Genomic DNA, 22,705 nt, shown 5'->3' on the forward strand with positions numbered 1-22,705 from the left:
CCTGGAGATGGGGTGGCCGCGGCTCCGGGTGCACAGGGACTCGGAGCACGGCCGGGTGCGGGTGGGGGCTACGGTCTGCGGGACATGGCGGCAGAAATACCGGCTCTGCATCGTTGGGCGAGGTCCAGGAGCTTGACAGCAGCTTAACTCAGCAGAAGCCCTGCTGAAAATCGGCCTCTGTCACAAGGGGTTGCAAAACCAAAGGGGTTTAAATGGTACGAATAAATCAAATCAACTCTCCGTTTTTAAGGTTTCGTTTTTGTTTGTTTCTGTAATTTCATAGTCCTGGGAGGTTTCTAGTGATACGTGGCATCTTACGTGTTAGATAAAACCTTAATTTCTAATGTAAAAATCAAGCAGAGCCGTCCTCCTCCTCACTCTTTAGGCCTCCATTATACATCATACAAAAGCAAAAAAGAGGCAAAAGCCCCTCCGTCTCCCTCCCCCCTTTGCAGGTCACCTTATACAATTTACATTAGCACTGAAGAACAATCTTTGTAATGATGGCGTTTTGAAACATCTATGAAGGAGGGAATAAGCCAAGGGTGGAAGATTGGCGTCAGTTACTTGTTTTAAGGCAGGGGTAATCAAATACTTTTTGTCAAGGTCCAGATTTCTTGCTCAAGGTATAGTCAAGGTCCAGACTCCAGAGAAAATAACACTAAATAAATAAATAAAATTTTGGAGTCTGTTCAAAAAGCATCTGGTGGTCATTTTAAGGGTTTCACTTTTAGACAAAGAATTGGCAGTGGGGACATTTCTGCTTCATTTCCGATGAACAGATGTAAATCGACAGCCACTGATTCTTTACAGAAACTTTTTTTAAATGTTGGTTTTGAGTTTGTGTTATCTCTGGAGAAATGGAGATAATGTAAAGGAGTGTAATGTTTAAGTATATGTGGGAAGACACTGAATATATCACCAAGGAAGTTGTGTGTATTATTCATGTATTTCCACCATTTCTAGGATACACAGGACTCTTCTATACAGCATAAATGTCTCACAGGGTTCTATACTCTTTCAGTTTATTCAGCAGGAATCCAGCTGTTCAGAATAATAATTCATTAGCCAATTTCAGGGGCTCCTTCTTAGAGTCTCAAGGACTTGAAGAATCCATTATAAATACTGATTATTGTTTCTGTGGCACCTATAACACACTGTAATAAGCCGCAAAAGCTGTTACTTTTAAAAATAATTTTTTCTAAAGGAAATCCAATTTAAAGTACTGATGGTATCTTCCTTTTGTCATGGGAGTACAACTTCAGCAATAACAGCTGTTTCAACATTTCTGGTTTGGGAATACCATATTCAACATGCATATTTGCCCATACGTGGCTTCTTGGCTGTCTATACTCATCCCCATCTGTTAGGGTGGCATTGTGCCTACATTCACGGTGATGTCAGTTGTCCTAGGGCATAATTGCTAAGAAAAATGAGTTTGGATAGGCTGTAGCTAAAACAATGCAAGGTTTGTCTCTTCTATAAGGCATGCCTGCTGCGTGAGAGCATTGCCATACTGGTGCATTATATCACTTTATATTTGATCATACATGTCAATATATTTGCTAAATAAACCTGCCTTAACTGTGAAGGAAAAGACGACACAAGGTTCAGAGAGATTTGTAGCTGCTTTTACAGCAGGTGCACCAAAGCCCTTCAAAGGACACTAGCATGGCACGACAAATATTACAGGAGTGCACAAATCTGCAGCCGCTCTAGCCCAAATTCTGTTCTCAGTCACACACTTTGCAATCCCTTTGAAGTCAATAAAGTAGCTGCCTTCTGGCAGAAATTAAAGCAAGCCAAAGACATTCATGGTATCAGGAGCAAGCAGGCTTACTCAAAGTAAACCAGATGGCTGAGTCCAAAACATAAGTTCTGTGATTTCTGTGTAAAGTGGACATTCAGCTAATTGCATATTAGAGTAGTTTGTGATATTATAAGACTTTTCCCAATAATTTTTCTTTAGTTTTAATATATATTTTGCCCATAAGAACTAAACAGTGGGATTCATTTGATAGTTGGAAGCCTATAATAAGCATATAAGTATGGATTTATGGATACTTATGGATTTAAACCTGTTTATTATTATTCAGTATTTGACACACAACAGGCTACATGATGGGGAGATAATTTGGTTCTGACTGCATCCAAAACATCAATGACAACTCCCCTCCCAGAATGCACCTGAATCAACTTTATGATTTCATTCTGGGGTTTTGTAACTCTGGTTTGACTTTTTTACTCTTCCCTAGTAGAATTATTGCCTTGGGACAATTTTCATTTTTTCTTAGATTTACATTTTTGATGATTTCATTCTTAGTATTATTAAACATTATACATCTATCTTCAAAGAGGTGAAAGGATTTTTTAAAATGCCATTATATGTATGCCATCTATTATTTAAAGTATATAATTAGTGATGTATATTTTGGAAAAGTTTGTAAGTTCATGCTGCGGTCAGAGTTTAGGTAATTTATGAAGTGTGTGTGTCACTATTAAGAGAATGTATGAACTATAAGGATATTGGAGTACATATATGTTTCCTTAATAATAATTTCAATACTTTCTAAGGCTTAGGCTGTTGGGTTTTTTAATCGTAGTGTTCTTTTTATGTAATTTATATAACCGTTGTAGTAATTACTGGAACAACTTTTAAGAGTAAGTTTAAAGTTTGTGTGAATTTCCTATGTGTAAAAAAAAAAAAATCTGACACCCCCACACTCCCACCCCTGCAACATGTATACATTCACAGACAGACAGATAGAAAGAAAGGCACATACCCTCCTGAGGGCTTGAAGTCTGCCAAAGTTGAGACCTACTACATTAGTCTATATAAGAGAATTTGGAACAGAGATGTCCTCCTGTGTATCTTATTTGGTCTGTCAGCCACAGGCAGAGACCTTGGGCTTAGATCGTCTCCTGATATACTACCTTCTGTTGCCTCCTGTGAAATTGCTAATGTCTACAAGAAGAGAGCTGTGCTATAGTAAATTTCATAAATTCTTCCAAAAATGGATTCTCCTTCAGTGAACCTTAACAACTCTGCCAGTTCCACACTGCATTGCAGTGCTTTAAGTTCATTATTCTTAAGTGTTAATAACTGGTTGAAGTTTTGAAATGCTTAAATTTTATATGATAGGGTGGCTAGAGGAGATCCAGTCAATAGCAGGAAAGATTGTTAATGCCTTTAGTTTCAGAATCAAAATTCTAATAATCTATACTCTGCAGAGGAGTATACCAAACTTTGTTTATTTTGACTTTGGAATTTTGTTTCAAAGTTATAAATGGCTGAAAAATCATGAGAACGCTTATTTTTCAAGAAAAAAAAGCTCAGTGTTTGACACTCCCCAAAATATTTGTTGCCCCTCTAAATTAAGCATAAAAATGTTCATAGGAATATCTTCTCCCTATGAAAAGTTAAGAGGATGTGTGTGTTAAAATTAGACTTATTGTCATGCAACTGTCATCACAACCTTGTCTTAGGAGACTGATTAACACCTCAATAGGAAGAAGTGTTATGAGTTCCAGTCATGGTTGTGATATTGAATCCTCCTGTAGGAGAGAAGTCAGGCCCCAATTCAGCAAAGTATCTAAGCTCATGCCTATTTTTAAGCACGACTAGCTGGTCTCTTCCCACCCCTTCCCTGCCCCCATTCCAACCCCTTCCCCGAAATGGGGAACCGCGGCCAATGGGAGCTGCTGGGGGCACTGCCTGAAGCAAGAGCAACACACAGACCCCTTGCCCTTCCCCACATTCTGACTGCTTCCCGGAGCGGCGCAGAGGCAGGGAGCCTGCCCCGCCCCCGGTGCACGTTGGGCCAGAGCCACTCTAGGTAAATGCTGGAGGAGGGCGGGCGGGGGAGTCGCGAGGAGCTCACGGTCTTCAGAAAATAACCCTGCGGGCCACGTGTTTGAGACCCCTGGTGTAACCTTATAGAAGCAGAACACAATTTCAGAACAATTAAATTATTGGTCGTATGAAAGGCATTTGAGTAGACAGTGACAGGGGGAAAAAAAGAGAGACAACCATCAAGCCCAAAAACTTCTGGCTGAGCTAGAGTGGATCTTTTTGAAAGACAACCTGCCTTGATTCAGACTCTCTAGCTGATGAGCTCCCAGTGATGGAGAACCTCCTGTGTCCCTCAGAAGATTTAGTTGGGGATTGGCCCTGCTTTGAGCAGGGGGTTGGACTAGATGACCTCCTGAGGTCCCTTCCATATTCTATGATCTGGCACTTGCCTTAATGTCTACAATGTAATTTTCAGTGAGACAGGATGAATAGAAGCATTTTAATTTCTAGATATTACCATCCAGAAGTTAACCAGTATTACTGACCTTTCTTTCAGTTAAGTTTAAGAGGCTTATGAAGCCAAAGACTTCATCTTCTTCATCTTCATCATCACTTTCATCTTGAACTTCTGCTTGCTATTTAACAAAAGTAAAAAGGACAACTAATACCAAGCTGCTTTTTAAAACAAAACAAAACAAAGCAAAACAGCACCATTATTCTATGTCCAGGATGTTTTATGCACATCTAAAAGCCATTATGCAAGTCTATGGAATTGCTTAAGAGACAAGAACATTAAAAGGGTGAAAAATTGTAGGTTGTCTAAATAATTTATTCTGTTAAACCTTTATAAGAATATGATACAACCTCCAATTTTTACTTACTTCCAGGCAGAACCTCACTAATTCACACCAATGACTGGGAGACTCCCATATTCAGCTACTTGCAATGGAATTATTGTGTAAAAACAAATTTTAAGAAAGCAAAAATATGCATATCAAGGTACTTCATTTATCGGACCAGAGTAATTTAGTTTTCTTCATAATACTTCAACATGATAAATAGTAATAGTAATAAATGTTCTGGGGCATATTTTGTAAAAGTAATGATGTCTTTGAAATGAGACCATCTGACAGTTTTCTACTATTAAAACTCTCCTGAGCACTGGAGAGAGAGGTGTGTGTGTGAGAGAGAGAGAGAGAATATTATGGGGTGGGCAGATTAACCAAATGCAAATTACAAGGCTCTAGATTTAAATGATTAAGAAACAAAATCTAATAGCTAACAATTTCTTGAAGGAAGGAACCACAGTTCTGAAAATATGTTGGCATGACACGACTGTGTATTGTGATGGTCTAAGTTGTCTAAGCACGACTAGCTTGTCTCATTGACTTCAGTGGGGTCTGATTTTCAGACATATTGAGCTCTCACAGCTTCTGATGACTTCATTTGGAAGTGTGTGCTCTGAAATACACGTTATAAAAATAAATTCCAAGATAAAACACTCTACTACATACACTTTTCTCCCTGGGGAGAGGATGAAAGAATAATGAGACAGATGCTAGTAGCTTAGTGCAGGGGTTCTCACAGCACATTTTTTGATGTCCTCAGAATTCGGCCACCAACTCTTGGCTGGTGGCCGCTATGACAGTTTTTCTGAAAAAACTTAATTAATTTTAGGAAAAATAAATAAATATAGAATCATAGATTCTATGATTCTATGATATTTATTTGTTTTATATGCACATATACCTGTCCAAAGCATTGTAATTTATTTATATAGGGCTGTTGGTTTTTTTGCAGACTCAATAACAACAACAATGTACAGTTGTCTCTATTTTTTACTGGCCCTAAACAGAATAGAAATACAAATAAGGTGCTTTGCATGTTCTTGTCTTTTTTGTTGTTATTTCTTTTGCTTTTTTGGTTTCTGTTTTTTTTCTTTTAAATAGAATTGATAGCAAGTCGGCTTCTGTGAAAAATAATATTTGTATGTTTGTTAATATCACTTTGCACAGCAGCAGACTTGTTAGCTAGCTGTGGGGCAGTGAAAAGTGATATTAACAAACATACAAATTTCACTTTTCACATGAGACCCACACAGCCCTGGCAAGCCAGGGGACAAATTAAGCCTTGGATGGGGTGGTGGGTAGGGAGGCATTGGGGGCCAGGGGTGATGGGGTGGGTGGGTTAGGGACTGAGAGAGGCAGCGCGGGCCAGAGGTGATGAGGCAGGTGGTGAGCTTGAACCCCAGTGGCCAGAGCCTGCTGCCACATGGCTGAAGATTTCCGCCTGCCACCCCGGGGCTGAAGCTGGAAGCCTGAGTCCCACTGCCCACGGGAAGGTGGGGAACTCACACCGGCTGTCAGCTCCTCCGGCGTTTGTGGCTCCAGAGTCGGGCAGGGCCCAGCCCCTACTTGCAGGCCCAGAGGAGGGGCCAAAACTTTGCCCCCCCTCTCCCCCATCACTACCCAGGCAGCTGTGGCTGCATGCGAGAAATGCTGGCTTAGTGCACCACTGGAAGGTGCTCAAATACCATGTGATGAGGTCAGTATAAGAACCAATATAGAATAGAATAGCAAAGCTGTCAGAGGATGCTCATTATATTACTACGTTAATATGTTACTAAAATTATTCCTTTTAAAAAGTGTTTTCTTTTAAAGTACATTCTTTTCATTGTCGTTTGTCTCTCTGTAAGTGGTATCAGTCAAAACCAATATACTTTTTGCTGGCCTTATCAGGGTGGATGTTCACTCCCAGAGAATGTTCGTTAACTGCTTACTCATTATGTAAACAGTAGTGCATCTGTCAATTATCCTGTTTCTTGTGGTGCATAACTTTTATTGGCATTGTACAGAGAGAAGTCCTCTAGATCTAATTTAGATATTTCTTTATTGTGTTTCAAAGTTCTGTAGCCATTTTTGGTAAACAATGAAGGTTCTGTTACTGAAGGACCCCAAAGACAGAGGCTCAGGACCAGATCCATATATTCAAGTAAGTAACATGGGGTGGGGGAAGCTATTCCTTGTGTTGTTTCACTATTAAATTAATAATAATACTGAGCAATCAAACATTGATGTGATTGGATGTTACGAAACTAGGAAAAAATGTTTGAAATGTTAGTATCTGTTGAGAAAACTAACTTTCCAGTGTAATTTGCACTATTACAAAGAGTAGTTTTAGATATGACAGTTATGCACTAAAACCAAAGTTAAAGCTCTTAGCTGGTAATCATCCATTGTTATTGAAGTTAGTTTTTAACTGGGTAAATGACTAAATATCAGTTTGCTTTCACATAGATCAGAATTATGATTACAGTATTTTGTAATTGTTACAAACAATTGTTAGCAGTCTCCACTGAGAGTCTAACAACATAATTGGATACTTAAATACCTTTTACCCCTATAATTGGCCTTTTCTCTGCAAACCCTATTCACGTGGGCAGTTCTTACTTGTGCAGATAGTCCCACTGACTTTAATGAACCTTCTGTGTATATAACAATTTGCAGGATTGGGCCCTTAGTACTGAGGCACATCAGTAGTGAGAGACCGCTTATATCAGGGGTGGGAAAACTACGGCCTGTGGGCTGGATCTGGCCCATCAGCTGCTTTAAGCCGGCCCTTGAGCTCCCCCTGGAGGGGAAGCAGCCACATGGCCCCCCTCCGGTGCTCCAGCTAGGGAGCAGGGTCGGGGGCTGCTCCATGTGGCTCCTGGAAGCAGCCACATGGCCCCGCTCCAGCACTTCAGCCGGGGCGCAGGGTCGGGGGCCACTCCATTCGGCTCCCAGAAGCAGTGGCATGGCCCCCCTCCGACTCCTACACACTCTGATGGCCCCGCTCCAATGATCCCCTCCAGTGCTCCAATGGGAGCTGCAGGGGCAGTGCCTGCGGACAGGGCAGCGTGCAGAGCCACCTGGCTGCGCCTCCGCTTAGGAGCTGGAGAAGGGACATGCCACTGCTTCTGGGAGCCGCTTGAGGTAAGTGCTGCCCAGAGCCTGCACCCCTGAGCCTCTCCCCATGCCCCAACCCTCTGCCCCAGCCCTGATCCCCCCGCCCTCAGTTCCAGCCCAGAGCACCCTCCTACACTCCAAACTCCTCATCCCCAGCCTCACCCTAGAGCCTATACCCCCAGCCAGAGCCCTCACCCCCCCCCGCACCTCATTCCCCCCGCCCAGCCTGGAGCCCCCTCCCGCACCCTGAACTCCTCATTTCTGGCCCCACCCTGGAGCTCGCACCCCCAACCACAGCCCTCACCCCCTCTTGCTCCCTAACCCCAATTTTGTGAGCATTCGTGGCCCGCCATACAATTTCTATTCCCAGATGTGGCCCTCGGGCCAAAAAGTTTGCCCACCCTGTCTTATATTGTACCTGTTCAATGGATAAATAGAGGGCTTCAGTCTCCAGGATTGTCAGTACAATATCTTTCAGCAGCACTAAATTCATCAGTAAAAACAACCAAAAATTCCATAGACAGTGTTGGATTTTAGTTCAGAAAAGTAGTTGAATAGTTCTGCTGCTAAATAGCCCATTCTTATAAATATAAATAACCACTATTTGTGATGCATTCCAATGACTAGATATACTTTTATCCATAGGAATTAGGATTATATGGATTTGAAGCAGCTTTGATCCCTGTTTTGTCATTTGAATTTGTGTCTCTTCAGACTTTCTTTGAAAAGGTAAGATTTCAACCTTTTAGTAGTCCTGTTGGAGAAATTATGCCCTATGATTGCCAAGCTACAAAGACTAATCCTGATTCAATAATACCCCCTCACTACTATCTGTATTGCTATTTCTCTCCTGAATTGATAGGGAGTTGAAGAACTTTTCTACAACTCTAGTCCCCTCCTTAAGTATATATCTTGTTAGTCTCATCCCTCATTGCCTAATTGGAGCAAAAAGCTGCTACTAACAATGGTGAAGAACTTACGGAGTGTGCAAAACTCATCCCCCTGACATCCTTAGGTGATGTAGTCCCTTCTCATGTAACTAGCCTGACAGATTCAGCTGGGATGAGCTATAGCCAGTATTGCAGTGACTATAATACTAGGTTGATTGCCTAGAAGCCTGCGCCATGGAAGTGCATCTGCCGCCTGGCAAGAAAACAGGCTTGATTTTAGGACTCACTTTCTTGCTCCCCCAAACCAGTGGGGACTAGGCCAGGGGTTCTCAACCTTTTTCTTTCTGAGCCCCCCCCCCCCCCCCTCCAACATGCTATAAAAACTCCATGGCCCACAACAACTGTTTTTCTGTATATAAAAGCCAGGACCAGCATTAGGGGGTAACAAGCAGGGCAACTGCCTGGGGCCCTGCAAAGTTACGTTGCTCAGGCTTCAGCTTCAGCCCCGGGTGGCGGGACTTGGGGCCCTGGGCTTCAGACCCATGCGGTGGGTCTTCGGCTTGCTGCCCTGGGTCCCAGCAAGTCTACTGCCGGCCCTGCTTGGTGGACCCCCGAAACCTGCTTTTGGCCCCCCAGGGCACCCTGGCCCCTGGTTGAAAACCACTGGGCATGGGGTCAGCACACTTAGTGGTTTGAGCTGCTCATCAGTGACCTCTGTTTGTTAACTGGAAACTAAGCTAAGATCTGACTGTGCTTTCTTCTATGCTCCTGCCTATGGCATAGTGTGCTGTAACACTAGGATTTATATAAAGGAAGGTATATACAGGAAGGTGGGTTTATGCAAGAAAAAGATAGGCCTTCGTAAGAACTTGTTTGTATGATTTGAACCACCTGTTGCCTAGATTCTAAGGACACTGTTTACTATTCAAGTTTCCCTACCTGACAGGTGCCCAATGGTGTGTTCCACAGAATGCTCTAAATAATGGGGATTTTGTGGACTTGAGAGAGAGGAGGGAAGGGCCATGTGAGCTGGAGACAGAAACAGAAAAGAAATGTGTTTAGTACGACTGGTTGACATTTGTTTTGAAACATCTTGGAGACAAAAGATGGTCTTTTTACTGTACTGAAAACGTTCACAAAAAGCTTTTTTTTTTTTTTTAATTTTCCTTTTTTTTTTTTTTAAATTGAAAGTTTCAAAAATTTTAATTATTGCCCCCTTTCGCCCCTCCATTTTGCCATTAAATTAATCATAGCTAGGTTTTTTTGGGGAGGGAGGATGTCACTTTTTCATTTTTCCCTTTGCCACTGTAACTTTTCAAAACTTCTTTACCTTGGAGAAGCTAGAGTGGCAAAAGGAAAAATGAAAATTCAGACTCTTCAAAAACTGGAGACGTTTGAATAATTACTGTGGCAGAATTAATTTCATTTTTCCTTTTGCTATTCTACAACTTTTCAAAGGTTAGGAAAAATGAAAATTTACTGACAAATTATGTCTCTGCACATAATTTATTTTATTGCACTTGGTGGGAAAAAGTGAGAGGAGGAAGACACAAAAATTCAAACATTTTTTAAAAGGTGTTTCCTGAAAATTTGGGGTGGGGAGGAGTGAGAAATTGTTCCATTTTGAACCCTGCAAGCTAGAAACAACTTCAAAATTTTCAATTCATTCTCATAACATTGATTTTCTTTCCTGTATTTTTTTTAAACCCTCTACTGTGATGTTTGATTAGACATTCTTATTGAGTCAGTTGCCACGCACCTGGGCCTGTTAAATGATTATTAAAACTAAAAAACAAATATAAACTTTTTAAGGTAAGGCACTTTAGGGACTAACAAATTTATTTGGGCATAAGCTTTCGTGGGCTAAAACCCACTTCATCAGATGCATGGAGTGGAAAATACAGTAGGAAGACACACACCATGAAAAAATAGGGGTTGCCTTACCAGCTCTAACGAGACAAATCAATTAAAGTGGGCTATTATCAGCAGGAAGGAAGATCACTTTTGTAGTGGTAATCAGGATGGTCCATTTCAAACAGTTGACAAGAAGGTGTGAGTAACAGTAGGAGAAAAAAAATTAGCACGAGGAAATAGTTTTTAGTTTGTGTAATGACCCATCCACTCCCAGTCTTTATTCAGGCCTAATTTGATGGTGTCCACCTTGAAAATTAATCAGACTCCTGGTGTCTGATAACGCTTGTACTCCTTAGTCCTCCAGCAGCATACCCTCTCACTCTCAGCTCCTTGCGCCTCTTGCTTCCAGCTCCTCACATGCACACCACAAACTGCAGTGAGCTCCTTTTTAAACCCAGGTGCCCTGATTAGCCTGCCTTGATTGGCTGCAGGTGTTCTAATCAGCCTATCTGCCTTAATTGGTTCTAGCAGGTTCCTGATTACTCTAGCACTGCAGTCCCTGCTCTGGTCACTCAGGGAACAGAAAACTACTCATCCAGTGACCAGTATATTTGCCCTCTACCAGACTTCTGTACCCCACTGGTCTGGGTCTGTCACAACATGCATTTGTTGTTAGCATTTTGTGTTGTAAATCTCTATATGGTCTCTGATTGCTAGCCCAAATTTATCTATAACCCTCAGACATCCGACAGTCCTAATTTTTATTTTATTGTATATAAAGAAATCATGTAACTGAGATGATAGAAAATGGTATTTATGCTAAAGAAGTTTTCCCACATTATTTTAATATTCCTTATTTGTCTGTTCTCTATTAGAGTTATATGTCTGCAGTAGGTTCCATACCGAGCCAGTTTCAGGACTGGGTGCTTAGTTGTTAAAAAAGTATCTTAAACATTTGTCCTGTACTTGTGTATAAGATGAGTATTTTACACTTTTTATGTCAGGTTTTGAAAAAAGCTCAGCACCCTAATAGCACCCATGTAGGCACCTAAATAAAGTAGTGAGATTTTCAAAAGTGCTCAGTACTTTTCAGCCCCCCATTACCCTAGAACCGTGAGGGGAAAAAATTGGCTGAACAGCTGTCTTAGCCCTTCTCTTGCCCTGGGCTTAAAGTTTTGTGCTGCACCCACAAAATTGCACACTTGATGTTCTCTCTGCCTTGTTACCATTTAAAAATTATTTTATTTAAAATTTGAGATACATACCGTATATTCCGGCGTATAAGACGACTTTCTATATTAAAAAACAACCTCCCAAAATCGGAAGTCGTCTTATATGCCGGGTATAACAGCGGCGGCTGGGCTTTAAAAGGCTCTGGGCTCCCCGCCGCAGCGGGCAGCCCAGAGCCCTCTGATTCCCGGCCGCGGCTGGGATTTAAAAGGCTCTGCGCTGCCCGCCGCGGCGGGCAGCCCAGAACCTTCTGACTCCCCGCCGCGGCTGGGATTTAAAAGGCTCTGGGCTCCCCGCCGCAGCGGGCAGCCCAGAGCCCTCTGACTCCCCGCCCGGCTGGGATTTAAAAGGCTCTGGGCTCCCCGCCGCAGCGGGCAGTCCAGAGCCCTCTGATTCCCGGCCGCGGCTGGGATTTAAAAGGCTCTGGGCTCCCCCCCTCGGAAGGGGGGGTCGTCTTATAGGGCGAGTAGAGGCCAAAACCTATATTTTAACTGTAAAATTATACGCCCCGTCTTATACGCACTAGAAAAGGTTATTCTAGCACTAGAAAAGGTTCAGAAAAGAGCAACTAAAATGATTAGGGGTTTAGAGAAGGTCCCATATGAGGAAAGATTAAAGAGGCTAGGACTCTTCAGTTTGGAAAAGAGAAGACTAAGGGGGGACATGATAGAGGTATATAAAATCATGAGTGATGTTGAGAAAGTGGATAAGGAAAAGTTATTTACTTATTCACATAATATAAGAACTAGGGGTCACCAAATGAAATTAATAGGCAGCAGGTTTAAAACAAATAAAAGGAAGTTCTTCTTCACGCAGCGCACAGTCAACTTGTGGAACTCCTTACCTGAGGAGGTTGTGAAGGCTAGGACTATAACAATGTTTAAAAGGGGACTGGATAAATTCATGGTGGCTAAGTCCATAAATGGCTATTAGCCAGGATGGGTAAGGAATGGTGTCCCTAGCCTCTGTTCGTCAGAGGATGGAGATGGATGGCAGGAGAGAGATCACTTGATCGTTGCCTGTTAGGTTCACTCTCTCTGGGGCACCTGGCATTGGCCACTGTCGGTAGACAGATACTGGGCTAGATGGACCTTTGGTCTGACCCGGTATGGCCTTTCTTATGTTCTTATGTTCTTATGTTCTTATACGCCCCGTCGCCCTATACGCCGGAAAATACGGTAGTTCTGTGTTATCCTTGTTCTTACAGATGTCCAGGGATATTTACTGAAATGCTAAATTTAAATTGTGTAATCTGTTACTATGTTCAGACAAGGCCTACAATTATTAGGCTCTCACAGACATTTTTTTTGTTGGTGTTGTTTTTCGCATAGACAGTCAGTAATCTGAACTAGTCTTCATCCTGGCAGTGAGGCAAGTACCTGAGTTACTGCTAGCAATAATTAGCTTCCCCTGTAAGAATTTTAAATCCATCATACAACACTTTTCTCACATTCAAGTCTGGTGAGAAGAATTTGTCTGTTCCTACATTCAGATTTCAGAATTAACATTGTCTTGTGTGAAAGTTTGAGTTAGCCTGAATTTAGTGTTATAAATCTCAATAATATTTCTGCTACTTGTATTAAATGATCAAAATATTTGCCATTTTGGATTGTAACATTCATATTGTAAAATTGTAACATTCACTGTATGTTTTTTGAACTGCCCAGAGTTTATCTAAATATACTTTCTAAATTGTTTTTGGTAGCTCTCTCATCCAGATCGTTATGAGGGTTTAATTTTTACCAGTCCAAGAGCAGTAGAAGCTGCCAAGTTATGTTTGGGAGAGAATAGTAAAAATGAAGGTAAGTGCAGATTTATACCTTTTGGTTATGTATTTTTAAATGAAGTTTTGTAAATTTCATTCTCTCTCCCACCAGAGTCTACTTAGTGTGTATGTATGTGTATATTTAAAAAAAATCATATCTAATAATTGACTTTGAATATTTAAAGGCACCATGCTGCTTTATGCTTAGGTGAGCTTTCCCATGTAGAGATTTTGTTTGTTTGTTTGTTCTCCCCCATGATAATAATTTTTCTAGTTATTATAACAAAAAACTCTGAGTGCAAGTTACTAATTAGACTTCATTTTTCCCCATAAAGTGAATGCAGGTTATTCTTAGTAATGGTAGGACAGTAGTAAGCACTAATATATAAAGGTATATTCTGGGACTGTACGTAGGTGTCCACTGAAAACTCTCTAGCCGCTAGAAACTGGCCATCCCCATCATCATGCATGTATGATTCTCATGAAATCTTACTTGAAACAGTTTTTTTAAATCTTGGATATAAAATCTGTCATGTGGATTGAAAAGTAGCGAAAAGACAGTGAACAAATGATCATGAATAAACAGCAATGTACCAGGTTGGGTGGAAAAGTCTTGTGGAACATTACATAGAACTTGTCATACCAGATTAGATCAATAGTTTGTCTAGCTGAGTATTCTGGCTTTAACAGTGGCTAGTACATGATGCTTCAGAGAAAGGTGCAAGAAAGCATGTAAATGGACAATTATTGAATAGCCTGCATGTAGAGAAAGTTTCTTTCTATTCTCAGACAGTTAGTAATTGGTTTACCTCCACAGAACATGGATACATACCCTTTAATATTTGTATCTAACTGTCCTGGGGTTCTCCACTCACTCTTGGGGATTAGCTCTGTCAGGCCAATGCCCCTTCCTGCAGTGGCACTCCATCATTCTCTCTGTGCCTCACTCTCTCAGGACTCAGCTGCTCTCCCTTTGTGGCTTGGCCCTCTAGCCAGGTCACTTTAGTACTTCCCTTCTGGGGAATCAAAGTCTCTCTGGTCTCACTGTCCCAGGCAGTCTTCCCATTCACTGCCCCTTAACAGTGCCACTTCTCCAGTGGCTGGTAGGGGAACCCAGGCCCACCCTCTATACTGGGTTCCAGCCCAGGGACCCAGAACAAGCTGTCAGGGTCTGCACAGTCCTGAACCTTACTGCTGTATCCCTGGGCTACATCCTACCTTACCTTCTCTTATCCTGAGAGTGACTGTAGCCTCACTCTCTATAGCCCTCAGCTGCTGGGCCCAGTCTATTCCTGTCCAGCTCAGCCTCATTTCTAATTAGTCCTTGCCACCTCCTTCAGGTGCTGCGTAGGTGGTTAATTGGCCCATCTCACCACCTTAACCCCTTCAGGCCTTGTGCGGGGTAGACATCCCTTCGCACTAACATAATTCTGATTGTTCTCATTAACTATAGAACTATCTTATCCTTTTTAAAAATCCTACTAAACTCTAGAACTCAATGTTTTATCTTCTGGCAATGAGTTCCACAGGTTAACTGTGCACTGGTTAAACAATTATTTCCTTTCACAAGTTTTAAATGTATTTATCTTCTCATTTCAAATGATATCCCCCTCATTCTTGTATTATGAGCAAGGGTAATTAGAAACACCTGATTTACCTTCTCCATATTTAGGCTTTGATCATGCAAACATGTACATGAGTAATTTTACAAATGTAAGTAGTACCAGCTCAGTGTTCCTGTATATAAGTGTTTGCAGGATTAGCACCTTTGATTTTAAGCTTTTTGGGGCAAAGACCATCTCTTTGTTTGTATTTGTACAATACTTGTTACAGTTGGGCCCCAATCCTGATTTGGGCTTTTGAGCACTACTGGAATACATACATATTTTAAATAATTACGTATACCTCTATCATTTTATCAGTCAGGGTGCAGTCCAGAGAAGTGTGGGGGGGGGTTGTGTCACTATTTGCCCTGCAACCTGTGCATCTTACAATGCATTGCTACTGTAGCTCCCAGCCTGGGATGCTCACAGCCAGCCTACAAGCATGCAGGTTACACCCTGAAGTATCTAGACAGTCCTGGTTCAGCAGCTCTGATCCCAGCAGCTTGACTACAGCCCCTCTCTGGCTTCCACCAGCTTGGGTTACAACCAGCAAGGTGACCCCAACACACTTCCAATCCCAAATTTTCCCAGAACCATGTGCTGTGCACTGTCCAGCCCTCTCCTGGACAATTTAGAGGAACAAACAAACCTTCTTATTTCTTTGAAGACACAAAATCACATCACAGCTTATTAACTTAAATGAGGTAAATACACCCTTCCATTTAAACGCAACACTTGAGTTGGTCTATCATAAAAATAAAACAAATGTATTAACATAGGACGTAGGCCAAGTGATGCCAAGTAAAGGAATAAAGTTAGAAAGGGTTACAAGCAAATAAAAGTGAAAACACACAGCTAAAAGTCTAAAACTTAATCTAGCAAGGTACAGGCCTTGTTCAACATGGTTTCTCACCTATATTCAGTTTTTAGAGACTTCCACCCTACCTTCCTCTCTACCCCCGCCTTTGGTGGAAGGATCCATGTTTCTCAGCTTGCAAAAGCTCTGTTCCCTTCTGTCTGTCTGTCTGCCTAGTGATGGATGCCAAAGATGACTTCTGCCCTTGCTTATATTTTCCAAAGTTCAATTAACTTGCTTCAAGAGGCAGGATGACCTCATGCTGTTTTTCCTTTCCTGTGGTCTTCCCTTCCCCTGCTGATCTCTGTGTAAATAGAACTTTTCGTATTTCTGATCACACTTTGCATAATTTCATTGGAGACAGGGAGACAGCTGCCTTCATTCCTATCTGGGGGAAAGCTTGTTGTTCCCTTTGGCCACAGACAGGAAAGCCTAATATCAATGAGTGTCCATAATTTCTTATGTAGTGTTAACACATACAGTTCACACTGATATTAATCACTATTGTGTCATAGGGTTTCATAAAAGACCTCCTGCTATACACTTTTATAATGTAGTAATATTGTATACAATCAGTTAATTCAATTGCTTATCATTTGAGGTTCAGACCCCCCTGTCTTTATAGAGTAATAAACCTTTTAAATGAATTTTTCTGAGGGTTACCCCTCAAAATAAAGTTTTTTCAAACTGCAAGGAAGACAACATGAAGTTTGGTGGTAAAGGAAGCTCCATGCTCTTTCTTTCCCCTCTTGTTAGTTTAACAGCTTTGTTTACCTAATATGTAAAAGTGGACCTTCATTGTCTTTGCCTGAAGATCAGGCTGGTCAGAGAATCAAATACACATTCCTTTGTCTAAGGCAGACCGGTCTACCATCTCCCCTGACATACCTGGTTTAAACACGCTTTAGTCATATTTCCAGCATATATTCATAACTTTTTGTACACACCCTGTGCATACATTATGCAAAAATGTTAATGATCAATGCGTTATTAGTTTTGAAATGAAACTTCACAAGGGATATTTGTACAAAGATTATTACAATAGTGTGTAGGGTCTGAATACAAGGTCTGTAGTGTCACACATGTCTCCTCTTATTCAGACTCCTTTCTAAGCTAATCAGTCCCAATCTTTTCAATATCACCTTATTTGGAAGGCTTTCCATTTTTCCTTTTGTTGTTTTTTTTCCTTTCCACGACTCTCTCTGGATCTTTTCTGCTTCTATTTAGCCATTATTTAAAAAAACTGAAGGGCAGAAATGAACTCAGTATATTTCATGTGAGTCTTTACTGTTGTTTTATATAAGGCATTATAATAGGAGACCTATCAGATCTATCTCTGCTCAATCAGTTTTTCAGGAATTGAGAGGAGGAGGAGGAGGCTGGAGCCGAACAGCATTGCTCAGTGTGAAGCTATAATGTAACTAACATTTTTAGAAGGAAAAGCTATTTCCTAGCCATTTTATTTTGGTGTCTGCTTCTCTAGGATAACATTTTTTTCCATACTGATAGATCTATTTTTTTCTTTTTTATTCAAAGTACAATCAGCATATATATTTGTCTTATTATTTTTATCAAATAATAAAGCTGTATACTAAAGTATTCCAGTGCATGAATATAGGATTTATTTACCATTCTTTGATTTATTCTATGTCTAAGCTTTCAGTTTTAAGACTGAATCTATATTGGATATCCTTATTGCACAATTTGAAATTCATCAGTTTATCATGCACTTTTTGCTCTGGAATTGTTTTTCTTAGAATCATAGAATCATAGAATCTCAGGGTTGGAAGGGACCTCAGGAGGTCATCTAGTCCAACCCTCTGCAAGTTTAATTGCAAGTTTAACTGAGTTTTTATTCCTAGTTAATGTCAAAATATAAATGAGCATTACTGTGCAAGTATGCATTAAGTAGTATTTTTAACACAAGTAACTGAAAACAGTATTTGTTCAACCAAAGCTTTTTGAAGTATGTTATAGACTATTTTTATAGTGAACCATATAACTGATTTAAAATCTTTATTTTGTACACATAGAATTGCTGACATTTATAGTCTAGTATTGGTTATTAGTATTTTGGTGCACTCACAGATTTCTCAAGATAAATAAGCAATCTTTTGGGCAGATGTCCAAATACTTTGGTGTTTATGCTTTATTGCCAAATGCTTACCCATAATGTAATGTTTTACAGCCTGGCGAAATTCTCTTAAAGAAAAATGGAATACCAAATCAGCATATGTCGTAGGAAAAGCTACAGCTTCTCTAGGTAAGACGGATTAAAGAAGGAACTCTTGTACAAAACAGCCTCTTCAGTACAATTCTTGAAGCATTAACCTTAGTTCAAGGTTGCCCAGAACAAAGGCATAAGAAATTCCTTTTAATTAACAAGTGAAAGTTTCTAAAAAGTCAGCTTTATACACATTATCAGAGCAACACCAGCTGAGGATCTGGCCCCTGGGATGCACATTATTTTCCCCATTATAATGCAATTGTGATTACATTAATGGTGATTTAAAAGATTAGTCAAAAAAAGAAAAAAAAACAGGTATTGAATTCATATGTATTTTCTGTTTGTTTATAGTATGGATGAAATGCTGGTGCCATTGAAGTCAGTGACAAAATTTCCATTGATTGCAAGGGGGTAGGATTTCACCCATTGTTTCTATGGTGTGATCCATCATCAGAGAATTTAAATAAATTGTATAAAATATTTTAATTATGCTGTACAGATAACTCATGCTGTGGGCAAAGAATCCTTCTACCATATGTTGAAATCCTATTAATTGATACTTAAGTTGTTTGCCTTTTGTTTTTGTTTTGAGAGCATTTCAAAGCAGAGGTAGGCCAGTAGCACAAATCAGCTATATATAGTTCTCTTAATTGGCGTTTACTGCACTTTTTCAGTAATATTAGTTTTATTTATTTTTTTGATCTTTATTTTATAAATGATGACTTATTCAGTATAGGGTTAGCTGAATTAATTTTAACCACTTTAACTAAGGTGTAGATTCACTGTTTGTTATTGGCCTGATACATTGGTTATAACTCTATAATGCGGTGTTTATGTTTAAGTCTGACCTAGGTGTCCCATGCAAGTTTTACATTTCTTCTGTTAAGATACTACATCACATAGGTAAACAAGATGTAACATAGGCCTATAAAGAGACAAGCAGCACAGTTTGATTCTCAGTTTTTTCTGCTATTGTTAGCTATTGTGTGTGTGGTTTTTAGTGTTATGGGTAACCAGAGTCTAAATCAGACAGTGCAGAACATTTGACATTTAGCTGGGGTACTGCAGGATAAATCAATACTGTGTTATTTGAAGTGTACAGGACTGTGGGTTTTTTCCCTCCTGTTAATTTGGCACATTTTAAATGATATGTTAATTTCATTTAAACCCTGTCTGCTTGTAAACTTCAGCATGCTAGATGACATTTCGTTGTTTGAATTAGAAGATGAATTTATATGGCAACTGTTTTGTTACAAGTTGCACGATGTTCGTCATTAGCAGGTGTCAATAGCTATGTGATGTGATTCCTTGCACCTATCTCATTGCCTATCCCACCACTATTTGGTGTAAATACATAGCCTGAGCAATTGTTCAGTTCCCTGGAAAAATATCTTACAGTCGCATGCCCATGAGGACAAGTAAGACTCCAGAGCTAGGTACAGGTTTTATTCCCCTCAATATGACTGGATAAACTGGGAGGTGTGGTAGACACGCTGGAGGGTAGGGATAGGATACAGAGGGACCTAGACAAATTAGAGGATTGAGCCAAAAGAAATCTGATGAGGTTCAACAAGGACAAGTGCAGAGTCCTGCACTTAGGATGGAAAAATCCCATGCACTGCTACAGACTAGGGACCAAGTGACTAGGCAGCAGTTCTGCAGAAAAGGACCTAAAGGTTACAGTGGACGAGAAGCTGGATATGAGTCAACAGTGTGCCCTTGTTGCCAAGAAGGCCAACAGCATTTTGGGCTGTATAAGTAGGAGCATTGCCAGCAGATCGAGGGACATGATTCTTCCCCTCTATTCAGCATTGGCGAGGCCTCATCTGGAGTACTGTGTCCAGTTTTGGGCACCACAGTACAAGGAGGATGTGGAAAAATTGGAAAGAGTCCAGTGGAGGGCAACACAAACGATTAGGGGGCTGGAGCACATGACTTATGAGGAGAGGCTGAGGAAACTGAGATTATTTAGTCTGCGGAAGAGAAGAATGAGGGGGGATTTAATAGCTGCTTTCAACTACCTGAAAGGGGGTTCCAAAGAGGATGGATCTAGACTGTTCTCAGTGGTAGCAGATGACAGAACAAGGAGTAATGGTCTCAAGTTGCAGTGGGAGAGGTTTAGGTTGGATATTAGGAAAAAGCTTTTTCACGAGGAGGGTGGTGAAACACTGGAATGGGTTACCTAGGGACGTGGTGGAATCTCCTTCCATAGAGGTTTTTAAGGTCAGGCTTGACAAAGCCCTGGCTGGGATGATTTTGTTGGGGATTGGTCCTGCTCTGAGTAGGGAGTTGGACTAGATGACCTCCTGAGGTCCCTTCCAACCCTGATATTCTATTCCAGGGATCGGCAGGGATTCTATTCCAGGGATTCTATCCCTCGGCCCGTGCCGCTTCCCACAGTCCCCATTGGCCTGGGAGGGCGAACCGCAGCCAGTGGGAGCTGCGATCAGCTGATCCTGCGGACACGGCAGGTAAACAAACTGGCCCGGCCCGCCAGGTGCTTACCCTGGTGGACTGTGTGCCAAAGGTTGCCGATCCCTGTTCTGTTCTCACTAAGGCTTCCAAGATGTATGTAAGAGCCTCAAGGAGACAAAAGATAGCTTAGCTTTGCATCAGAAGTTTTGTTTTTGTGCAAGAGACCTAAAATGTTTAGTGATATTTAGTGTATATGGGTTAACGGTTGCTTAGCATGGGGGTAATCTGGATTTAATTTCTAGAAGTACAGAAGAGATTAATTTAACTGCACATAGAAGGTCACAATTTACAAGATCAGTCAAGATAAAGAAAATAATATGGACTGAAAGGAATCTTGAGCCAGTCACATCTGACCCTATTTAGTTAACTACTTGGGATTTCCAGAATATATGCCTTTAAGGTAAATAAGAGACATACTGTACTCTTGGATTTTCATTTTTTTATCCTGCATCCCAGAGGGGAGCTGCACACCTGATAAGATACGTCTATATGCTCAGCAGGAGCACAGGCGCAATCACAGGGAGTGCACCCTGTTTTGTGCAGTGAGCCAACACTGGCACCTTTGCCCCCTGTAAATTTGGGGCCAATGATTAAGGCTACGTTTTAGTCTCAGGTATTTTTAGTAGAAGTCATGGACAGGTCACGGGCAGTAAACAAAAATTCACGGCCTGTGACCTGTCCATGACTTTTACTAAAAATACCTGTAACTAAAAGTTGGGTGGGAGGCCGGGGGAGAGGGGTGGCCCGGGTCTGCCACTGGTGCTGGGGTGAGGGAGGGAATCAGGCCAAGGCGTGTGGCCTGAGACCCCCGCTGTGCTGGGGGTAGAGGGGGGAAGCTGAGCCGAGGCGCACAGCCCAGGACCCCTGCTGGTGCTGGGATGGGGGGTCAGGAGCCAGGCTGAGGCATGTGGCCCGGGACCCCTGCTGGTGCTGGGGGTGGGAGCCGGGCTGAGGTGCGTGGCCCAGGACCCCTGCTGGTGCTGGGTGGGGGGGAGCCAGGCTGAGGTGCATGGCTCTGGACCCCTGCTGGTGCTGGGATGGGGGTCAGGAGCCAGGCTGCGGCATGTGGCCCGGGACCCCTGCTGGTGCTGGGGGTGGGGGGGAAGCCAGGCTGAGGCATGTGGCCCGGGACCCCTGCTGGTGCTGGGGGGGGGGGGGAGGATTGGCAGGGACTCACTACCCGGCTCCACATCCCTACAGCTTCTAGGCAGTGGAGGGGCACAAACACTGGCTGCTGCAGCTCCCATTTACTGGGAACCGCAGCCAATGGGAGCTGTGAGGGAGGGGCCTGCAGGCATGGGCAGCGCGTGGCGTGGAGCTCCCCCCCGTCCCCTGCGCCGCCTAGGAGATGCAGGGCCATGCCAGTGGGAGCCCCCCACCCGAAGGTAAGTCCCCCCCCTGCCCCTTCCAACCCCCTGCCCCTGAGTCCCCTCCCACACACCCAAACTGCTGCTGCTGGCCAAGGAATTGCCTGGCTCAGGCAGCCCCCGAGCCAGCAGCAGCCATTGTAGAAGTCACAGAGGTCACGGAAAGTCACGGAATCTGTGACATCCGTGACAGACTCGCAGCATTACTCACAAACAGGCTCCAGAACGAAGTTCAGATACTCCATAATCCCCCATGTTGCTCTCCCTCTGTGTGAACAAGGATCAAATCCTTAGGTGGTACGTTACTTAAAAAAATGATTCAAGAAAATCTAATGAAAATTCAGTAAGAGATGGATCAAACTGGATCTCCTTTTTCCATTCAAGTGTTTCTCAAAATAAACTCAGATTGGTTGTCACATTCTGTCAAACAATGTATTTCTTTGTTACTTTTCTTACAGTGGAGGAAATTGGCCTTGCTCCACAAGGAGAAAAGTGTGGAAATGCTGAAAAACTAGCTGGATACATTTGCGCAAGTAAGTATGCAGAAATCTTTCAGTTAAGGCAAATTTATTTTAAACTTATTTAAATTTATTTTAAAATATTGCACATGGTCTGTGTAGAGGTGTTCAGTAGAATCCTGAAACCCCTTTGTTGGAATGCTTCAGATGTCCTCAATATGTTTTGGATAAATAGGTTT

The 22,705-nt window shown here is 41.9% G+C and overlaps 1 protein-coding gene across 4 annotated transcripts in view; it reads left to right on the top strand.

Annotated features, from left to right (window-relative positions):
• Positions 1-22,705, top strand: part of UROS (uroporphyrinogen III synthase) — a 41,496-nt gene that overhangs the window by 714 nt on the left and 18,077 nt on the right. For 2 of the 4 annotated variants that reach the window (XM_045023715.1, XM_045023712.1), the window contains exons 2-6: positions 6,698-6,784; positions 8,386-8,469; positions 13,420-13,516; positions 18,128-18,202; positions 22,467-22,541. In XM_045023715.1, coding sequence (XP_044879650.1) covers positions 6,722-6,784; positions 8,386-8,469; positions 13,420-13,516; positions 18,128-18,202; positions 22,467-22,541 — 394 coding nt within the window. In that variant the 5' untranslated portion in view covers positions 6,698-6,721. Of the gene's footprint in view, positions 1-162; positions 216-4,740; positions 4,793-6,697; positions 6,785-8,385; positions 8,470-13,419; positions 13,517-18,127; positions 18,203-22,466; positions 22,542-22,705 lie in introns of those variants that run through there. The other 2 variants (XM_045023713.1, XM_045023714.1) reach the window with 2 other exon arrangements.

The sequence above is a fragment of the Mauremys mutica genome, chromosome 7, assembly GCF_020497125.1.
Source record: "Mauremys mutica isolate MM-2020 ecotype Southern chromosome 7, ASM2049712v1, whole genome shotgun sequence".
Classification (NCBI taxonomy): Eukaryota; Metazoa; Chordata; order Testudines; family Geoemydidae; genus Mauremys; species Mauremys mutica.